Source organism: Dysidea avara, chromosome 10, assembly GCF_963678975.1.
Source record: "Dysidea avara chromosome 10, odDysAvar1.4, whole genome shotgun sequence".
Taxonomy (NCBI): Eukaryota; Metazoa; Porifera; class Demospongiae; order Dictyoceratida; family Dysideidae; genus Dysidea; species Dysidea avara.
Genome location: NC_089281.1, coordinates 11,325,273 through 11,348,771, shown reverse-complemented (window position 1 = coordinate 11,348,771; position 23,499 = coordinate 11,325,273). Strand labels below are relative to the sequence as shown.

Below are 23,499 nucleotides of genomic sequence, written 5' to 3'. Positions count from 1 at the left end.
TGCCGAGTAATCATCGTCAATAGCTAAGATACGAAAAAGTGTGTCACAAAAAGGTGGCACTAAGAAGAAGAAAAAAAGTTGTCATGGGCTGGAATCGAACCTTGGACCTTTGGGTTAACAGCTCCATGCGCTAACGTTTTGGCTGCTTGTTCGTGGTTTTGACAGGAATGTAGCTCAAGTTTCCTCTACACCAACGCCTTCAAAGCTTTATAGAGAACGAACGGAAGCAGTTAGCAATTTGTAACAACAAACTTGGAGTTGCCAGATGATGAGCGCTTAATTTCGTTACAGTCCCGTGTCGATACGTGCTTTGGTTGTTGAGTTACGGGCGTTGCAAACAGACAGACAGACAGCCTTTCAGCTTTATATAAATAGATGATAAATTAAATATACATGGGACTCTGGTTTCACTCTGAAACATGTATATGTGGGTTACATTTTGCACACGCGTTTCTATCATGTAATATTTACAAGTGGAGTTCCATACTGCCAACTCATTCTATAGTTTAAGGTATGTACCTTGTGGTGCATTATGTAGCCAAGGGAGCCAGTGTGGGTGCATACGAGGCAGTAGTAGGCTGAAAAACATAGTCTACAACCGTTTGTGTTAATTTATATGATTCAGATACTCGAATAGAATGGTCACATAGAACACTGAACATAAAACCAGTCAGTTTTTGTATTTGCTGCTTTACAACTACAACCACCATACAATGCACATTATACATTACTATGTGTATAAGAAACTAGTTGCTATTATTACTGCTAGCTGGCTGAATACTTGAATAGTAGAATAGCACAAATTCACCACACTTATTCACAGGGGTTGGAAATCTTTTTATGGTCATTGATATTCAGTGATCTTTTGATAAAACACTAGTAATGTTGGCCACTATGAGTTATCAATACAGCCCAGGACCAACAAAATGTAACATAATACCATTTCTATGGTTGTGGAGATGTGCCAGACCATGTATCATATAGATGTATCTGTCACTGTAGGCACACTCCAATCCACAAACACCTTTTGAACAGTATGATTATTGTATTATTGTACTTCGTGAATTTTATCAGGGATCTGCAATGCAAGAAGACTAAACACTCCCTCAGTAATAGTACATGTACCTGCATGGATGAAATCATGTTTCCTCCTTACATAATTCTACTGATAAAAGAGTCTGAGTGACTAACTCATGAACTACTCCAGGCCAAGGAATAGACTCCACTGCATCCTCTGTCCACTTTGCTGTCATTTTTACACAAGCAAACACAATGCATTCAACATACACTATACTAGTACTATTATTATAGTGGTAAACACACCTGATTTATCTACAGCAATAACCACAAATTTCTATATGCACAAGTTGGCTAACAAATAACTACCATAGTATAGCTACCTCTGCTATACAACTTCTTGATAGTATGAACCGCTTGTACTCATCTCTGCATGGTGGAAAGGAAATGGAAAACATTGAAAGAAAGGTCACCGGTCATCCCAGAATTCTAGAGAGCAAATCTTACTATTAATGATAAAGCCTGTACAACCACAAAAAAAAGTACACTACAACTACAAAAATACAACAAACAAATAAGGTTACAAAACTACACAGTGGTACAAAAATATCAATTAATACAGGTATAATGGTATAATGAATGCTGGAAGGATTTTGGGTTTGGGTTATTGAGGGTACAGAATTACACAGAAAGACAGTGTTAACAAAACGAATAATGACGAGATCTATAGAGTTGATGGTTGACTGTGGTGGACTAATTGACAATCATGTTTTCTGGTAGATGAAATTTACAGTGACAATTGAACTTGATGGATGTATGATGGTGGTAAACATTGTGGAAGGAAAAATAGAAAGGTATTGACTGACATCTTGATTCAAGGATAGGAAGATTAAGGTGAGAGCAGCAATCACTTAAAGATATAGTCCTTGAATTAGTGGGTGGACTCCAGTGACTGCCACAAATCCAGCATGCTGCCCTAATTTGCAAAGATTCGAGCAATTTAGTATCTCCTTTGGTATGTGGAGACCACACAACAGCAACATACTCCATGCAGAGTTGGGTGTAGGATAGCTTTGTACACCACACACTTGGCTACACAGCTGCATCCAAACATTGAGCATTGTAAACAGTTTAAGGACTTGGTGGCCTTATTAACAGCATACCTGCAGTGCTTGGACCAACTCTATTTGATATATATATATGTAGTCATTCCCTGAGATCGGACACACTTATAACTTGTTGTGATCCTAAATGTGTCTGAAATGGAGTGCTACCAGTGAGGTTGTAACTGTAACACTATTTCAGAGGTGGTAGCTATTACACTACTATATTCAACTTCAGTTTACCATTCCACTAGTAGTGTGTCTACACTTTTAAAGCAAGGAGTTCCTCTCAGAGTCACAGTGCTCCCTTGAATATCTAGCCATTATTATCTAAACACTATAGGTTATCTGAACAGGAGAAATGACTGTTCTATTAAAGTATTTTGTCTAAGATGTGCATTCTATTAGAATTTATGCTGATACCAAGAGTAAATAATAAAAGAGTGGTTTACGTATGTAACATGCATGCATCGTGAGCTAACTGACCGAGCTTCACCACTTTGAATACATCATGATCAATAGTATTGAATAGAAAAATACAAGGAAGATTACAATGTGTCAGTGTGCATAATATTATAGTCCTCTATATAGCACCATTCGATTTAAAACATTTGTCAAATTGACATACATATTGACATTGTGATGTACCTACAGATTAAATATATATTCACTTAATTTTAATACTATACATTTGGTTGAACTGATAGGAGTGTAGGCAAAGCGTAACACTAACAAAGTGTTACAATTACATTTGGGCCATCCAGTTTAAACAGTGTAGGTAAAGATAGCATTGTACAACCTAACTTTCTACCTAGTCTAGTACACTTCTTTGGATCCAGTACCCTACCCAATTGTCTTATGTATGTATGCCTAAATAGGTGTATGTATGTCTGTGTGTGGTGTGCATATATAATTCAATTTAACGCATTCCATTGATTGTGCTTGTTATAATCCTTTGTCTGCACTTCTACTTGTAAACCTCGCCAGTCCAGCAACTTACTTTATGCTCATGTATGCTTTAGAGAGAGAGTATCTGCACTTCACAAGCGGGTTCACAAGTGCTTTCATTATCATGTTGTACATGTTTCCATCCTGACGTTATCATCACCATGGTGAAGCCAAGATAAGCTTCTTACCTATTTCATGTATGTACATTTTTAGACTCTCTTCTGTAGACCTCGAGTCGCTAGTACCGTAGACATATTATCCATGCTAGTACACTCTCTTCTGTAGCCTGGTGCGTTGGTATGCACACTCCGGATACCATGTAACAGTTCGTATTCTAACATATTAACACAGCGCGCTAAAGTGCGCGTTAAATAAGAACAGTGAACAGAAACATTGCAAGCTTGATTCCCTCATCATTTACTATGTCCGAATTCGTTCCTTTAGGTGAACAGATCGAGATTGATGAAGTACTGGCGGAGCCTACATCGGAAAGGGTTTGTGTGTTGATGGACAAAGTACTGTCACAAAACGTGATACTCTGCAGGTTATATCACTGTTGAATGAAGCACAGTTGTATGACAAAGAAGGAAAATTGAATTGTTTGCACCAAGTATTGATATTGTGGATGTGCAGTGTATTAGTTTTATAATTTGTGCATGTACACTTTGATGTATGTTATGTTATTAAAGCTTTACAGTGACCAGCACTGAAGGAACATGTGCTGTAGCCTTGTGTATGCACATTGTGGGGCTTGTACACTATCACTTTAGTAGCATTTGTAGTGTGCTAGATTTCCACTGGTCGTTCTTGAGAAAGTCATCAAAATTTTGTAGTTTTAAAATTAGTCTCGCATAGCCAATCTTTCTTTTGTGTGGGGTCAGGGAAAGAAAATGGTCTGGTGAACATAGTATAGCATCGTTGTTGGGCTCTACTGTGCAGCTTCCAGATTATTTATTGGTGCAAATGACATGTTTTGCTAATCGTGTCATTTGCGTTCTGTTGCTATAGATATTAAAACAGTAGTTATGGTAATAGAATGTAAACAATGCAAAGGTCAGCAAATCGTGTCATTCGTACTAATAAACAATCTGGAAGCTGCACAGTAGAATCTTCACAATCTCAGGATAGGCCAACGACAATGCTATACTATGTTCACCAGATTCTTCTTTCCCCACCCCATACAAAAGAAAGAAAAGGGTCTGGCACTACTCAAGATTTTAAATCAAGTGGTGTGATTGTCTAGCTACTTTGACATGACAGCATTTCCATATTGCAGTGCCATTCTAAGCTGATAGCTACACACATTTTTTCTTGAATGTGTTTTAAATTATTATTATGTGTATGTAGTGTGCGTGTATGTATGTGCACATACATATCCAATGTGATACATATTTACTCCTTCAGGTACAGGAGTTAATCATACACAAGGATCCTTCATTGCTAGACAACTTTATGGATGTTAGTTGTACACATTTTATACCACATGTTGTTATGGTGTTGTTTAGGAAGTGATAGCATTTCAACAAGATGCTTCTGCTGAAGTACGCAAGTGTGTCATCGGCTTCATGGAGGAAGCTTGGTGGGTATTTATGTCACACTGTATTGCGTATAGGATCCTTGTTTGATGTCCTGTTACTGTTGTTGTTTTCTTCAGCAAGAATTTCACATTGTTATACCTTACCTGTATTTATGGGAACTTGTTGGGGCGAGCCTGAGTGAGCCCCACACTAGTGAGTCGCTCACATAAGATTTGTAGTACTACCCCTTGACTCAGCTCACAGAATGCTTAAAGGCAGGAAGTTTTCCTTAAACAGTGAGACAAACTCAGTACATGATTTCGTGTAACATATACATATATAACTGTTTCATTACCTTATCGTCTTCGCAATCATAGTGGCCAAATAAAACAAGCAGAAGCTACTGTTAATCCTGAAACATCGCACACCTACAGCACTTTCATATTGATGACCCAACAGTTAGTACCAAAATCAGATTTTTGTAATGGTTTAGCATCACTGCAGCAACTGAAGTGCTTAATATGCCTTGAACTATGCATATTTCCATCTGTCTTTTTAATGATGCAAATTGCTGTACATGATCGTTATCACAATGATACTCATGTACCTAAGCTATTTTCTGCTGCTAATTACTTTATTGTATCATTGCTGAACAACAGTTATTTCTATCGTGTTGAGTACCAAATAAGGGGTACCAGCCACTTGCACAGTATTGTAGCAGCATTCAATGACAGCGATCCTGATTCAGAGGACAATTCTGGCAATCCCTTGAACCTTTTGGGTTACACCTCAGATAGTGATCGGCAAGACACTCTGATGAGAATGATACAGAATCAGTGAAAGCCGTGCTGATGTTCCAACCACCATACCTGCAACAGACATACTTATAATAGTAATTGTTCCTGTGTAGCTTATTCTGATGGTCTAAATTGTAATCAATGATAGTGTAATTCAACAGTGAATCCAATCAGTGAATAAGTTGACTAAAGCTTGCTTGATATTCAGCAAAACTGATGAAATAGCTATAGCCACGGTTTCAGTGTGTGCTACATAAAAATGCTATAGTCTTTGTATATTTAATGTCTGTCTTTATCAGTTAACACAGCTAGCTATGCAAGAGTTTGTGATGTATCTGCATGGTGTACTTTGCCTTGCAAGGCCTACTAACTGCTGTGTTTTTTGTATTGTTTTGGAAGTGTGTACGGGCTTATATCGTGATAGTAATCTGTCTTACAGTACAGCACTTTCATACTATAGCCCGCATATTTCCAATTGATTAAACACTATAACTCATTCTCGCCCCATGATGCTGTTAGCGTCTGTCTAATTATTAACTGGGGAAGCAAATGTCCTTGTCTTACATAATGGGTGCAGTTTAGTTAGATTTTAGGTTTCTTGACTGTGCTCAATTTTCACTTTAGCGGCGGCCTGTACTTACTCATGGGATGTGAGTGCCCCAGTGCTCCGTAATCACAACTGCTGATAGCTTGTACACCCGTGTGTATGTGTCTAGTGTGTGTCTAGTATGTGTCCTCATAGTGTGTGTGCATTGTATCTATCAAACAGTATGGTACCCCCAAATCACTGCCATTAAAAACGATCAGAAATATCACATGTGACAAAAAGCTTCATTACAAAAGTGTCTTTGTCTACTAATGTAGCATTTAAAAACAAGAAAATCCTTACAGAAGTACCAACATTGAACTGATTTTTTGGCTAGCCTGCCTCACTGCCTAGCCACATTCGCATGGCTAGAGGCCATCATTTTTAGCCACAATAACTGACTAACATCTGGGATGTGCCTTTTGGTGTTTCAATAAGTGTTTGCCCTCTGTAAGTGTTTACGCTACCCTAAGCGGTATTAGACACTCAATTGTACTTGTAGGTACATCAGAGATTCATGACTTAACACAGAATATAATGACCACACCCCCAATGATCTAGCTAGAACTTTAGCGATTGAGCACAGCAACCATGCCCCTTAATGGCCTATCTAGTGTGACAGCTGCATGTTATAGACAATGACCCGTGCCTCTTAATAACTGCATTAGTAACGATGGATGTACGGCCACCCTTACAATGTTCTAGCTACGCTTACAGCAATTATTGAGCATAGCTACCATGCTCCTTTATGCTCACTCATGGTACTCTAACACAGCATTCACCCTAATGCAACATGGACATCCATGCACCATATTTTTATAGAGTGTTTTATAGAAGTATGTGTGTATATAATATTTGAAAATTTCAATTTTGGTTTTGATTTTTGTTTTTTTTTGTAAAACCTTCACCTTTTTAACATGTGCTTTAATACTATCTCTTCTATGCTACTATAGCAAGAAGGATCCTGGTTCCCTGTCTAAGGTGGTACCCATTCTACAGTACACCATGTCAGATGATAATGTTAACATCCTAAAGAGAGTATTAACATGTGTTAACCAGTTGTATCGACTGACCCTTGAGGTGAGGCCATATAGTAACATGTACACTAGAGTTCATAATATATTATATTGACTCTTGGCATCACTGGGTTAGGAACGAGTGAGTAGCAAATTTTTAAAGAAATATTTGGTTAGCTTTATGAATGAAAGCAGACTCTATTCTAGACAACTTGGTAAATGTACAGTAAGGACTTCTAATTTTAGGGTCCTAGTTATCAAGGTGTCCACATTTCAGGATGTTCTATGTGAAGGGTACAGTTCCACAGTGTTTATCTCCCAATAGACTATTATATTGAAAGGCATGAGGAGTTTATTGATTGTCAATATCTAGAATATGCTAATTTCAAGGTGTACATACTATTATAGGATCACAGCTCCCAATGAACGACTTTGTGTGTGTGCGTGTGTGTGTGTGTGTGTGTGTTATTATTCCATTTAACGTTCTTCAACTATGAGGTATTTGACATCATATACTTGTTGATTAGACTTATTTAGTGGGTATTTTAACACTGGTTATCAAAAAACTAGATTCAATGCTCAGGTCATGCCCCACATATTAACTATTAATTTTTATTTAGTTTCTACTGACCAGGAAATCAGTTACTGATGAGATGGTGGACATGTGGGAGGTAGGGATGTCATATTGTGTCATGTTGTAGTGATATGTTGAGGGACATCAGCTACAGGTCACACATCTTTTTTTGTGTGTGTCTTTCATACTATAAAATGTTTTCTTCCATGGTTATTGTATTGTGGAGCTTATTATCAAGATTATTATAGATGTCATTATAATATTGATACAAACTAAAAAGGTTATTGCAGGTTATGCAATAAAAGTTACACATTATTGTGAAGATGAAAGGTTTGTTCACTAGCACTAGAAGCTAATAAGAGCCACAAAATTTCTGCTAGCTCAAGGAGGCTATTAAAACAGCAGAGATACCAACCAGTATAGAAAAGCCATGCCTACATCATATGGAGAATCATGAATGACTAGCTAGCATTTTGCAAGTTAGCTAAGGCTTACCTGTATGTACGGGAGGCCACTATATCCAGCTGCTGCGCTGCACGTATTTTGTGTACGTTTTTAATAAGTTAGTAGTTTTGCATAGGATTGGTTTATTGGCTGACTAAAAACTGATTAACTTCTAAAGCACATTATGATATGGACAACGGACCATAGAAACACTTTCAATACAGGAATCAACTAGTTTGTTGATTATTACTTTGCCTATTGGAATCTACAGTGGTATCAAATGAGCCATGCAGCAATCAGGTATTAAGGCTAATATAGTGAACATATACAAAGGAACAGCAGAGCATTACATTGAAGACTTTGTAGAGAGGACACCATAGTCAGTTGCATTTTATTCACAAAATCCATCTCTGTGCATGGGTAACAGAATCATTTATCACATGTTCACTTTTCTTTAGGATGTGTAGAAGTATGCATACAGTATGTGTACAGTAGTATAGAAATGCTCTTATTCTTAACTTTGTTTAAGACTAATAGCATTCTTATTTTTGTATGCATGCTACTACTACACATCCTAAAGGAAAGTGAATTTGTGCTAACATGCTATATTATAATAATACATAGAACTTGTCGGCTCTCAGTACATTACAGTATGGCTGGACGATGATGGTATTAACAATAGTTCTTCTACTTCTGCCTTGTTTTAGAATAACTGCCATACAATTATTTCAATTCCAAAGTGGAAATGCAGCTTGAGTGGAATACGATGGAAACGAGTGATTACAAGTTGTTGCTTATAATGCCATGGCAATAGGATACCAAACACAGTTTTGAAAAACCCACAATACAGATGGCTCAAAATAACCATTCTACAAGGAAGCTTACCCATTTAGGTATTTGGTAAAGTCTGTCTATACCCAAAACAGGCTTATAGTTAATTATCATTCTAGGAAACAGATGGACACTAAACAGAATTTTTGGTATCGCTGGACTTGTATGTTCATCATAATAAATGCATTTAAAACACTAGACTACTTTCCAATATCAATTTCTTTTAGACACGCTTCAGAGGAGGTTGGACACGCTTTCAGCGCCATCTAATATTATTGCCATTAATTGCATTCTTTTAATTAATATTTCACATGACCTGGCCTGAATAGTCTCAATACAAATGGTGGGGTTGAGTGAGGTAGACTTGATAATCAGATCACTCTTCACATAAGCTTCATGGAGATATACTTTGTTTTGTGAAAGCATTTAGGCTTTGGATGAAATTGCCACACCACTTTTTCGCATGCATAACTTTGCCTGACTAATTTCATATGTATTTGTAGACAGAAATCACGGCGTCTCACTGAATTATATCGAGATAACCCTTTACTTCACTTCATAAAACAGACTTTTGCAAAATTTGTTTTAGCAGTGCTTAATGGTGTCCAACCTCCTCTGGACATGCTTAAAAATCAATGGAGTGGCTAAACTCATGTTGTTGCCTGCCGTGGGCTATTAGCCTGTGATATGCTTGGTAGAGCGTAGCAAATCAATGATTGAAAGTGAGATTTTAAATATTTGAGGTCCTTTCTGCTCTAACTATTTTAAAGCCTGCTAGCAGGTCTCTTAGATTTTAAAGATCTCCTAAAAATCAAAGTGCATTATACATGTCATTATTAAATTTTGAAAACTGTTAAATTTTAGTGTTGTTATTAAAGTATATCACTAACATGTGTAATATACAACTGGCAAAAACTTGTTAACTTTTTGTCTTACAGGTAAGCATGTGATGTTTTATTTACCATTTGTTACCTTGTATGACTGTGTATAGTAGTGGATGGTGCAAAAGCGATCCCACAATACCACAAATATTATTTGTGGTAATTTTCAAAATTACCATAATAATTGTTTGGGTGGCTTTGCACATGAAGACAAAAAGTTAACAAGTTGTTGCCAGTTGTATGTTAGTAATATACTTTAAAAGTACAAAGAAAAATCTGGAATTTTCAACTAGAGTAGGGACCATAGCACATCGATAAAAAATACTGAAACAAGCTGGAGTAGTACACAATATTAAATCACAGTAAAACAACAAGAAGTGTTATATCCTTAATGTGCTCAAGATACCATATATAATGGAAATGCACAGTAGGGATATAACGCTTCTTGTTGTTTTACTGTGATTTAATATCGTGCACTACTCCAGCTTGTTTCAGTACTTTTTATCGATGTGCTATGGTCCCTACTCTAGTTGAAAATTCCAGATTTTTCTTTGTACTTGTTTGTTAACTTTTTTTGTAAATAGCTAATTATTATGACTGGTGAACCCACGCATACCGCATCTGAAATGGCGCCGCGTGCCCCAATTATCGTCTGAAGAGTGAAGTATCCATTACGCTTCATTGTCAGCTATATTCAACCCGTTTTCGAATCAAGAACTGCTCGAAAAGCACCTCTGCACACCGAGATGCATTCCGAAAGAAATGATGCCGCACGCCCCAGTTGTATCAATCATTGTATGAAAAGTGAAGTATCTATTACGCTTCGTTGTTGGCTGTGTTCAACCCATTACACAACAGTAAGAATCAAGAACTGTTTGACAAGCACCTCTGCTATAAAAATAGCCACTATGAAAAATACGGACGATTTCCATTACGTGAAGGGAAGCCATCACGTGCTATCGCTAAATTGACACTTTTTGCTGTCAGCAAAGATGAATGGGACACAAAGGAGGACACTGGTAAGTCCATGAAGAGTGCATTGTACGTACTGCGGTATGCCAAAAGGCACCTGTCGGGACGAAGCGACGTCAAACAGTGAAAAAATCAAGCCCGTAGCCTTAGCCGTTATTGAGTTACGCTTGTCTGAAGGCATCAGTCAGTTACTTACTCAGTCAGTAGAAAATTCCGTTAAATAAATTATTTTTAAAATTCCGTAGCAACTTTTTGAAAGCATTTCGGGTCAATCTGAAAACTTGTTTGGGCTTAGTTTCACCTAACCAATACTGCCTGATCGTCGTTAGGGGAAATTGAGGCTGTTTTTAGGGTGATATTAATTCGTGGGCCACACCTACTCTTTTGTGGTCCCTACTATACACTACTACCGTAGTGTATGATGACAACACTAAAATTTAACAGTTTTCAAAATTTAATGGTGGCATGTATAATGCACTTTGATTTTTAAGATATCTTTAAAATCTAAGAGACCTGCTAGCAGAATTTAAAATAGTCAGAGCAGAAAAGGCCTCAAACATTTAAAATCTCATTTTCAATCATTGATTTGCTATGCTCTCCCAAGCATATTACAGGCTAATAGCCCACAACAGGCAACAACATGAGTTTAGCCACTCCATTGATTTTTAAGCATGTCGAAAAGAAATCGATATTGGGAGGTAGTCTAGTGTTGTATTGTGATGAATGTACAAGCCACAAAGTACTCTTTGTGGTTAGGGTAAGGAATAAGTGCTGTATAGTGACATAATGAACGGTAGTGAAATACAGTTTTCGCATATTTCACTGCTCATTTTGTTTAGAAGTGGGCTGCAGCTGCCCTAAAGGTGCTTACCATAGCAAAACTCCATAAATCCAACCATAGAATGTTCAAAAACCTCAGTTCAGTGTTCCAGTCCAGTAGTCCAGTCCACTGAATAGTAACACCCTTTTATGGATAATATTAGGAGCATATAAGCACACAAGGGGTAGTGTCTAATCGCTGGACTGGAATACTGGAATGGACTACTGGACTGGCATTTTAAAGAGTTTTACACATTTTTTATGGTGGGGATACCGTACATTTGGGTGACTTGGGACAACATTTCAGCACTGAGTGGTGAATATGATCCTAAAAGGCAACTGTGATAAGCCAATTGGGTTCAATTAAATGCATTTTAATCATTGCTTGACGGTATCTACTGTCATAGATAGTTGTATCACAATGATCACGTGTGCCTAATAGTGAGAGAAACATTTTGGGCATACGCACTTGTCAGTATATCTGCTATACAGTAACATATATGGTGTGTAAACTAGATCCTATCACATAACTGGTTATATTTCATTGCTGAAATGAAATGTCTGTATTCTGTTAATTGTATTACAATGTCATATAACTGTTAATAGGAGTAGAAAATTGCATGGTCGTAGCACAATGGCATACAGTACATACAAGTTTTATAAGTAGTGTGCCACCATTACACACAGTTACATATTATGGACTCCAGTGACTAGTCACCAGTTCATATGAAGTTGTATCACAATAATCACATGTGCCTAAGAGTGAGAGAAACATTTTTGGGTATACCACTATACCTACATGTCAGTATCTGCTATCAGTAGAATAGATACTGTCAAGCAGTGAATGTAATACATTTGATTAAACCCATTTGACTGCTTTTTAGTATCATATTCACCACTCAGTGCTGAAATGTTGTCACAAGCCACCCAAATGTTCAGTAACCCCACCCTTAAAAATGTGTAAAACCAAAAAAAAAAAGTCGGTCCAGTAGTCCAGTCCAGTCCAGTGATTAGACACTATCCACGGAAGGTGCCCTCCACAGTTTGCTGTGGTAACTATCACTGGACTGAACTACTGGACTGGAACACTGGACTAATATATTTTTACACATGCTAAGATTGGATTTATTGAGTCTTGCTAGATATGGGCCTTCAGGACACCTTCAGCCCACTACTAAATGATGAATATAGAGCAATGCAATAAGCAGAAACTAACTTCTATCTATTTCATAACTATTTATTATGCTCTGCCCCACTTATAAGTCTTAATACTCCTTACCGTTATGCTACAGGGAATGTGATAACAATAGTTAACCAACAATTAAGTATTTGGAGATAGTAGTAAGCTTGTACGTTGCTGTTCTAATAACTTTGGTCACATATACTAGTCGCATAGGCCAGCTTGCACATTCTGGAATGCTATCCCACTAGGGACCTGTGAGGAGACTTAAAACCTGTGAATACAGGGAGTCAGAAACATGTAGCTGAAATGGGAAGAACGCACATGTAAGAACTATCATGATGGCAGAAAAAAACCTACAGTTGTGATGTAATAGTTGGAAAGAAATTAGGTGAGATAAATTGTCCTAGGACAGATGGCTTGTGTCTCAAATGATCTGTATCACTCTGTTTTATCATAGATACAATAACGCTTACCGGGATTGGAAACGGAAGTATCTACGTCATCATTTGTGTACAAAATCCCCAATGTTACATCACAGCCTGTGATGTTATCCGTGTTTCGCCTTACTGTGTTGGTACAGATAACTCACTTTCTGTACGAATTTCACTTGAACTACTTCGCTACGAGGTTGTATTACACACTAATGGAGCCGTTAGACTGTAATACACTGAGGTGAAACGTTTCTGCTGGTTGTAAATTTCGTTTTTGCAACCGTGTCAGTCGAAAGCGCAAGTCGGACTCAATGAAATTTTTGCTTGTATCTTTTTCATCAGTAAGTATTTAAACTAATTTGTACGCCGAGTTCATGTCTCATGGACATATCTAATAAGTAGTACCTACTTTATCCAGTGAAACTGCTCTGCTTTGTAGTAAGATGTACCAAAAGTAACCGAAACACGGATCCCACGTGCACTCACTTCCGTTTCCAATCCCAGTAAGCGTTATTGTATCTATGGTTTTATTCACGGATATCATTGGTAAGTTGGTTGAGTTTTGGATAACCATTCCTTACAGCACAATAGTAATGACTGTATAGTGTTGTAGAACATAATGAGTAATGAAATCCTTAGAAGATAGTTTTCGCTTATTCCACTGCTCAGCTCAGCAGGCTGAAGGTCCCCTGAAAGCCCTTAGCTAGTGACACTCAATAAATCCAACCTTACCATGCATAAAAACAAAAAAAAATGTCAGTCCAGTCCAGTGATTAGTTACACCCGCTTGCTGTAGGCATTTCAGTAGGTACACATTTCAGTTGGGAAGGGACTGGATCACTGGACTGGACTACTGGAATGTGCTACATAGACGTTGTAATACTACATATATGTGTTGTGCTGTCGAGGAGACTGATAAACTCTTATATAGTATTGTAATAGTTATTAGGCCTGATGTAATGTTTATGCTTAGAAGTCTGACGTGTGTGTAATAGTTTTAGGTTGTGTATTAATGAAGTATAAATGTTAGTGTGCAGTGTTAATCGAGGTGATAATAGCAGAAGATAGGTGCAGCTTTCTGTCTAATAACTGAGGATCAATCATCATTACTATCCAGCCAGTCTTCTTCCTCACATGTACCACTACCTTGATAATGTACACATTGACTTAGTATCATTATACATGTGCTGTTTCTTATCTGCAAAATAGAATGATTTGGTAGAGAAGGCACCAAGGAGGCATTTCTGAAAAATAACAATTCGAAATTTCTATAGGAAAACTAATATATCACCGATACCATAGCTAATACAATAGTCTTGGGACACGTTACACTCAAAACAAGTGTGTTGAAGAAAGTGTAACAACCAATGTGCCTAACAAAAGTGTTGAAAAAAAGAATTGTAAAAAAAAAAAACAAATAAAAGAAAATACCAGTCCAGTGATACAGTCCAGTGTGTTTGTACCTTCCCATTCTAGTTGATGCTCTATTTGGTAAGCCACTGGATACTTGTTGCTGTATGTATGAGTGTGAAGTGGGATTTCAGGATTTGAACATTTTCTAATCGTCTAGAGGGGTAACGATTTGAACATTTTCTAATCGTCTAGAGGGGTCATTTAAAAAGTGGGCATGGTCCATATTTGAAAATGCAGCGAACCGTTTGTGAATATATGTGTAACGCATCCTTAAACCAATGTTTCTCAACTCATAGGAAGGCAAGGGTGATGAATAGCTTTTGAGTGCTATAGGATGTGAAACTAAAAGGAAAGTGGCAGTAATGTTCCCATGTCAAGGCCACAGTACAGGACTGACAGCTGTAATTACAAACTACGAGACACTGCACCATTAACATATCTTGTTTCACTAAATTTTATTTGCTGGCTATGGTAAAAATGTAGCTTATACCGTATAACGGAAAATTTTGGCGAATTTGGCGAGCGTGCATTGATTCGCCAAAATTTTACTCGCCATTTTTCTAAACACTGAAAGTGTAGTAGTAGACGCTGTTCATTAGTGGGTGAATATTGTTACAGCGGTGAGTGGTTAGTCTTCCTATCCCATTGAATACAGTATGGTTTTAGACTACTAATAGCTCTGGCAGATGGGCAATTCAGCTCAAGCGATTCAGCTCAGTGCCCTCGCCTCGCTTGCCACGCGCGTCCCAGTGACTTAGCGAGCTAGTGCATGCTGTTTTAATTACAGCTAGCTCTCGAGCTAGCTATTTGCATAAGAGCGCGTCGATTTGAATGAGAGGCATTGAACTGTAGTAAGCTTCGTCGCCTACGCAGTCAGATTAAAATTGCGTAGGCAAAGTAATGTCATACATTCGCCAAAATATTATTCGCCAATTTCTGCCAATGATCAATTCGCCAAAAATTTCTCCCGCCAATATTTTCCGCTATACGGTATCTGAGTGACACAGGTGAAGTAAGTCAAGCAAAAGAATGCTCACAATGATTACCATAGTCAGTAGTGCAATGGTTTTCCATGTTGAAAATAGTTGTAGCCATAGTGTTCTTTTATGGTTCATTTGGAATATTTGTAGCACCAAGAGTTTATGATATAAAATAGTGTCACTACTTGATAGCACTTCATGCTCTTCACATATTGTTGAGTATCCTGACATATCATTCTCTACTCAGAGCATGAAGGACATCAAGAATCAGGTGTTGGACTTGGTGGAGTCTTCTGATAATGTGGGGTGGGTGGGGCTCATTTTGATTATGTTATATCATCTGCTCTGCACAGTGTGAAGACACAAGCCATAAAGTTTCTGGAGACGTTGATATTACTGCAGACAAAGAAGGACTCGGTAAGTTTATAATTGGTATGGCTTTACCTGTTGCTGTTTGTGTTCACACTAAAGGAACAGCTATTGGATAAGGGTCCTGAAATTGAAATGTCTTTGGACAGTGTAAGTAACTAAGTGTACTTGTCTCTGTCTGTCTGTCTGTTTGTCTAGTGTGTACATATATCTGTACACATCAGTGGTACCTGTTGTTATTATGTATTTCTACAGATTCCACCAACTCACAGTTTACTCAAGATACCAGAGCTCAGAGAGGAGGCTGGCATGGCAATAGGCAAACTCCTTCAGTTAACTGCTTCCTCCACCATATCCAGTGTCAACCTCATGACTATAATAGTCTGCCTCACTAACATAGCAAAACAACGACCACTACATTTTTCCACTGTGGTACAAGCATTTGAACTACTCCATGGTGAGTATGATTTAGAGGTGTCCATGATGTCACTCCTGATTACATCATTGTAGCCAACCTCCCACCATCTTATTCTCCATCACAAGTCAGTAGTGTGAGGAAACAGTTGAAGGTTTGTGTCGTAAAAGAATCATTTGTCTATAATCTTATTACAAATTTGTTTATTATAGTTTCAGGTCATGGGTCTTCTGAAGCAGCCAATGTCACGTGAGTTTCTATGTGCACTACCATAACAAAAATGATACGTACATACAGACACTTGTCATGGTCAGATTGCCACCCTACTAACTGACCTGGGATATTCACAGGCTGATGTAAGTGTTACTCTATTATGCAACATCACTATTAACTGGTTGGCTATAGATTACCAAGAACACTCCAAAGATGCCAACAGAAGTCCTGAAGAAATCCAGTAGCAGGTAAGTGTGGTATAGTGGAGAAATTGTTGGTGGTGGCTATATGTGTATCTTTATTTAGGCCGGGTGACATGGATAATCCTGTGAAGGTGTGTGTGTGTGTGTGTGTGTGTGTGTGTGTGTGTGTGTGTGTGTGTGTGTGTGTGTGTGTGTGTGTGTGTGTGTGTTTTGTAGTTTGTATGTCTGTTAGTATATGTGCCCACGAGCAAGTGGTTGTTTAACGTTTACATGTGTGCTTTTCTTAAAGGAAATATCCTCAGATACAGTTATTACCCCTTCAGTGACAGAAAATACAGCCAATCAAGACCCAGCACAGTCATCAAAACATTCTGTAATTGAAGCCACAGAACAGATAGCTAAGGAAATTGAACCATTACTGGAACCTGAAGCTGTGACAGATATTGTTGTTGAAAGCCTTACCAGGCTGCCCAGGTGTGTACTTATTCTTTAAATAAAGCACAATGATTTATTTCCGTTTCTATTTACTCCTTGTAAGTAATTAGCAATGTGACCACAAATTTTCAGTGTTCATACATTGTACATGTCTGGGTAAGAAATAAAGCGCAGGAAGGCTTAAATAATCATGCTTTGGTTTGACACGGAGTTATAGTTGAGATTTAAATGTGAAGTAGGGTTCCTGCGATAAAAAGCAGTGAAACAAGATATGATATTACCTATGAGGGAAAATTCCTAGCTACTTGTAACAATGTGGGAAAATCCCTACTTGGCATTGTAGGAGCAATTATCCTGTGCTAGCCCTGCATGTGAAATTCATTGGTCTACACTGTTATCAGTCAATCACCTAATCGGACACAGCACACCTTTGGAAATACTGTAATTGTGTTACCTCATCATGTGCCCAGGTACATTCCAGTAAGCTTTAAGGACTCCTACACTCCTATCGCTGCTGCTGGTACTCACATACAGGTAACATTAGATCACATATTGTGATGTCATATTGTGTCATTGTTGTGATGTTGTTTGTTGTTGCAGCGTGTACACTTGGCTCGCTTGTTGGCTTCACAAGTTACATCAGCTCGTATGGAGACTAGTCCAGCTCATATGGAGACTAGTCCAGTTGAGGTGTGCATGTGCAGTGTCTGTTACTGGTGTTATTTAATTTATGGACTCAGCTTATGCCTGGACCAAAGGACACAACTATCAAATGGTCTTCTGTCCAGGTGTGTGTGTAGTGTAGTGTAGCGTGTGTATGTGTGTGTGTGTCTGTGTGTGTGTCTGTGTCTGTGTGTGTGTCTGTGTCTGTGTGTGTGTCTGTGTGTGTGTGTGTATACCATTTACCCACTACCATAGCGACCACGAGATCCTCGCAAAAGAAAACTTGAAGACGATGACTCTTACATGGATGAGAAGAAAAGGAAATTAGAACATGAACTCTTAGAGGGGGCCAAAGTCAGGTACTAACCTCACCACCATTGTTACCATGTATTCACCATCACTGTTCATAGACAACTAGAAATAGAGGCTGAAGAGGAGGCAAAAAATTATGTGGAGTTACACTACCTGGCCATGTTGCTAGGGTTACCTAGTAGTATGGTGGATGAAGAAGTGGCATCTTTTAAAACCGAGAAAGAGTCAAAAAATACAAATGTGCTGTACTTGTATTTATTGATTTTGACATATTTATTTGTTTGTACAATTTTCAGTTGGTAAATCTAACATCTACAACTACTGAACCTGTCAGTGAAACTACAGAAGGTAACCAGCATAAGCATGTGTATATGTTGTAAACTCTTGTTGTAGAAAAGAAAGATACTGAGCCAGAAAAAAGAAAGGTAGGTGATTTTTTTTTGCCATTTACATGGCCACTTATTCATGTACTAACTCATTTCCCTCAGACACCAGTAGCAGTACCACAGGTAAGTGTCTGTGTTCAACAGAACCTGTTAGTGTGGACACTTGAGAAATGAAGACAGCTGTATTGTTCAGACACTCATCAACTGACCAGGAAAATCCAGACACCTTAGTATTCAGGGCACATTCCAACATAGATAATACATGTCTAAAATTTATACAACCTGTAGTATCAAGATGTCCATACTGTACAGGTTCCATTGCAATCCTACTAAAACTCGTACATATAAGTCATCTTTTTTTAAAACAGAAATTGAAAAGAATTAAGCTGTTTCATTTGTCAAATGTAAAAGCCGAGTTGACTACTGCAATGAAGAATGACATGCAGGTAGCCAGCCTGAAGAGAATATTACATGCTGAAAGTGAGTAATTACATCATTACTATTACATCATCATGATGTCATTGTAGGACTAGCTACTCAGTATGGGTCAGCACAAGTAGGTTTGGTGTATTGAGTTATGTTTTATGACAATCTGATTGTATCTTTTTAGCTACGATCAAAGATCATTGTCAAACTTGTAACGGAGCTTGGAGGGCAACTAAAACAAGGTAAACCCCAAGTATTACCACTAGTCTATTCATCCTGTAATGGACCTTCTATCTAATGTGTCCTTTATGCACAAAGTAACCTAGTACACTCCTTGATGTTGTAGTGTTGCAAGACTTTATCATCAATGACTTAAAGACACACTACGACCTTGCTGTCAGCTGGCTGTACCATGAGTACTCCACTGATCATGGGGGGGACCAGTATGATCAGTGCTTGACCTCTCTGTTACAAGGAGCTAGAGCAACATTGGAGCCACGTGATCGGTTAGTTGTCTGTAGTGAATGGATGGAGATTGTATTATATTTTGTGTTAGGTTGTTCTCCAAGCTAGTGTTGGATGCTCCGAAGATCACTGCCAATGCTCTGCAAATCATAAAGTCTTACTGTGATAGTGAGGTTGGTTTATTTAAATCCCAGTTGGTGCTAACCTCACCAAGACATTAACATTCCTTACACATAGTAGTCATAATCCTTCCCACACAAACAACTTGAGTTGTTATTTGTATTCAATAGTATTCTATGTTTTATGTCCCATATTAGGAGAGGGCCTTCCTGGGTTTGACCACATTACGTGACCTCATTCAGAAGAGACCAGCCAACACTGAACTGTGTCTACACACATTACTACAGGTTACCATGAGTGAGATTGATATGGTGAGTTTGTTTACTGACTGCATTATGAAACTTGTCAAAAAAATTTTTTTTTTAAGCCATATATTGACTAGTCACTATTTATGCCACAAAATAAGCTCTCTTAAGGCTTTGTGATGAGCAGTTAGCTGATGGCTTGTTTTGTATGAATTGGGATGGTGTATGCTTTATTAGAGTAGTTGAAGTTCTGTAACTGTCTTTGAAATTATTCTGCTGATTGTCTGAAATTTCTAGGCAAGAGTACAGGCTATTCATATCATCAAGAAGTTCTACAGTAGACCAGAACTGTCAGGGACAATAGAAGTATATACACCACTGTAATCCTGCAGTCAATTTTAGTAAAATCTTTTTATATAGAAATTTGCCCTCCAAACTGTTCAGTTTCTACTATCAGAATATCCTACATTTGAGGCACCATTAGATGAATCAGCTGGTATGTGTGTTTATCAAGAACAATGCTAGCAGTTGATGTTGAATATGTAATTGTGTTTGCTTGTGTAGAAATGACAGCAGAGTGGACAGAAGATACAGTGAAGTTGTGTCTTGCTCCATTCCTTGGCCTGGTGTCCCAGAACCACAAGCTGATTCATGAGTTAGTAAAACCTCTGTCACTTGCAAACTTTCACACTAGGCACTCTGCACCTCTTGAGCAATTGCGAGCTCCCTAGCAGTGTATATAGAGTAAAAGTATGGCCACGTTATCACCTTGAATTTCACATTATGGTACCTCCCCAAGCACATTTCTCTCAGCAATCTCTTCTATATTTTGATAGGCACTATAGCTTTCATACATACATATTTATTTTCTTCATACTAAATATCTTATCTTTGGTTGTCATTGGAATTTCTGCCACTGTTTACTACTTATAGGTTGGCGGTGGTATACACAGGTACTCCTGCTACAGTAAAGAGGATTGTACTGAAGCAGATAGAACAGCCAGTAAGTATCCCACTAGTACACAATATCATTGACAGGTGAGTGTGTGTATTCTTGTTTAGGTGCAGAGCCTGGGTATGGGATCACCTGAGCTACTCAGTGTTGTTGAGAGTTGTCCAGTTGGAGCAGAAACTCTCATTTTGAGAATATTACATATACTGACTGAAAATGGTATCATCACTTTATCATTTTGTCATTTGTCAGTAATATTTCTGAATTATCAAATGGTGTTCGTAATGCTCGCAGTCAGACATATTGAATAGACATTCATGCATCACTTGCGTTAAAGGATAAACTTGAAAGTTGTAGATATTGGTGCCACAGTGAAACTTGAGATCACTGTAAAATAAGGTCACCTGCCTAGGCTGTCTATGTAAAATGTTCCTGCTAATACAGTCTTATGCTCACAATAATTTGATCCTAAAGGCAACTGTAATAGACATATTTCACGGTGTCATCAACCATTCTAGCTCCCTTGTACCCTACCAAGTGAAACCTTCCAAGTAGCTTCCCAATTTTAAGCAGTTTAGCTTGTAACAGTAAGTATCAACTTTGCACATGTGTGGTTACAAGAGTAAATTTCCATTGTATTTTATTTTTATATTTCTATGGACTTGTGTCTTTGTGACCCAACAATAGTTACAGTTTGTTTTAAGAGTTGTGTGTTCATGTGTTCAGCTGTTCCTTCCACTGAGCTGGTTAATAAAGTTCGTGACCTCTATGAGAGAAGTGGGCAAGATGTGAGGTTCTTGATACCAATTTTGAATGGACTGGAAAAGGTATTACAGTTGTAGTCAAACAACCAGGGTACTTGTACTACTTTGATGGTGCTGTTTGTCGCAGAGAGAAGTTGTTGCTGTGTTGCCCAAACTGATTAAACTCAGCCCAAATGTGGTGAAGGGAGTATTTGATAGAATTTTCACCTCTTGTCAAGGTGTGCACAGTAAGAATATAATTTTTGCTCCCTTACACACGCATGCACGTACTTATGTTACACACAACTGTTTGGCTATCATTTCAGGGGAGCAGTCTTCAACTTGTCCACTCACTCCACCTGACCTACTCATTGCTCTACACAATATTGACTGTACTGGTGATGAGTCCATGATGAAATGTGTTATCAAAGGTATGAACATTTGTGATCTCCACACCACTGTATATTTTATGTCTAAAATTTCATTGCTGCTAAATATTGAATATTAGATTGGCAATATTGTGTTATGAAAGAACACGACAACTATCACTATTTTACTGCTGAATCACTTTGTAACAGTTAGGCCTGCAGTATATACTTAGTGGTTCAGAGGTATGAAGCCAGGCCTATTGGGACCAAAATATTTGAAAGTCTTGGTTTATCAAAAAGTTTATTTGAATTCACAAGTTCATAATAGTATGAAAACTATTTGATCAAATCTTCCCTGTCAAGCGCATAGGAGAAAGTCAAGAGAGCACTGGCTTCGGTGGATGTCAAGCTACTGACATCAGTGTGCAAAGTACACTAAGTTTTGTATGGACATCTGGGGACATGCCTCCACTAAAAAAATTGAACAATTCCTGACTGTTCTATTAGAGTATCTCAATAATTTGATCATACATCAATAGAAGGGGTTTCCCCCTGTGCCTGTGATACATGCAGTTGATGCTAAATACCTTGTATCAATGGAATATTCCATCAACAGCTACAAATTTGTGCTTTGCTGAAAAGACCATATACACTCAGGAGGTACTGGCTATGGTGTTACAACAGTTACTGGAGCAGACTCCCATCCCTACACTGTTCATGAGAACTGTAAGTCACTACTTATCTTGTGGTCTTGTAATGTTATCATATCTTGTTAGGTGATCCAGTCACTGGGTATATGTCCTAGACTACTTAACTTTGTCATGACCATCTTGAGCAAGTTAATAATCAAACAAGTACGAACTATTTTGTGTTGGGGATGGATTGGTTAATGAAGCTTTACAGGTGTGGAAACAACCTAAAGTGTGGCAAGGATTTGTGAAGTGTTGTGAGGCGAGTGTGTGTGTGTGTGTGTGTGTGTGTGTGTGTGTGTGTGTGTGTGTGTGTGTGTGTGTGTGTGTGTGTGTGTGTGTGTGTGTGTGTGGTGTCTCATGCATATGTGCAACATAAGTTTTTTATCTCACATGTGTGCGCATACATGCAGATGTATGATGTGTTTACTTGTTGCTATGATGTACAGGTAACCAAGCCACAGTCCTTCCAGATCCTCTTGCAACTTCAGCCCCGCCCCCTGGAGAATGCACTGGAGGTATAGCCACACCTATGTCACTACACTATATGATGCATGTGTACTTAACAGATTAGCCCATCATTGAAGCAGCCACTATATGCCCACATCCAAGGGTTGACAGCACATCAGGTCAGTGTGTGCATATAATATTATGTGCTTGTTCACTCGTGTGCACGTGTATTTCTACAGAGAGCTCGGATTCCTCGTGGCATACAACTAGTCATTGAGAAGTCACTAGGTCTTGTTGAGGTGACAGAGAAAAAACGCACTAAGTCTGAAACAGGCAAGAGCAAGAAAGAGTCAAAGAAGAGGAAACAATCCCTCAAAGACAAGGAAGAAACCGATCAAGAAAATGAACAAAATCAGTCAATGGAAACAGAAGCCTCTGAAGACACACCTAAAGAAAATCAACCAACAGAAGACAAACCATCAGAACCTTTAAACCAATAGTATACATTCTTATTATAATGTAAAAAGTGAGAA

At 38.2% G+C, this 23,499-nt stretch overlaps 1 protein-coding gene across 2 annotated transcripts; it reads left to right on the top strand.

The window, feature by feature from the left end:
- Positions 1-3,395: 3,395 nt before the first annotated feature.
- Positions 3,396-23,499, top strand: LOC136268392 (symplekin-like). 2 transcript variants are annotated; one of them, XM_066063723.1, is made up of 44 exons: positions 3,396-3,562; positions 3,613-3,678; positions 4,473-4,526; positions 4,574-4,647; positions 6,922-7,048; positions 7,605-7,655; positions 15,760-15,818; positions 15,866-15,929; positions 15,984-16,031; positions 16,137-16,338; positions 16,392-16,450; positions 16,509-16,545; positions 16,594-16,652; positions 16,702-16,757; positions 16,816-16,843; positions 17,002-17,186; positions 17,618-17,681; positions 17,748-17,837; positions 17,888-17,935; positions 18,066-18,169; positions 18,221-18,362; positions 18,419-18,470; positions 18,516-18,547; positions 18,611-18,631; positions 18,877-18,988; positions 19,036-19,064; positions 19,119-19,176; positions 19,281-19,440; positions 19,491-19,572; positions 19,717-19,830; positions 20,062-20,130; positions 20,185-20,260; positions 20,329-20,419; positions 20,698-20,767; positions 20,827-20,935; positions 21,443-21,543; positions 21,608-21,698; positions 21,786-21,890; positions 22,444-22,553; positions 22,604-22,681; positions 22,731-22,778; positions 22,966-23,034; positions 23,086-23,145; positions 23,206-23,499. In XM_066063723.1, exons 1-44 carry the CDS (start codon positions 3,491-3,493, stop codon positions 23,464-23,466), a joined length of 3,687 nt encoding a protein of 1,228 aa, XP_065919795.1. In that variant the 5' UTR covers positions 3,396-3,490; the 3' UTR covers positions 23,467-23,499. The 2 variants fall into 2 exon arrangements, with proteins under 2 accessions (XP_065919795.1, XP_065919796.1); XM_066063724.1 differs by lacking the exons at positions 3,396-3,562; positions 3,613-3,678; positions 4,473-4,526; ... (1 more) ...; positions 6,922-7,048; positions 7,605-7,655 and adding an exon at positions 12,957-13,076.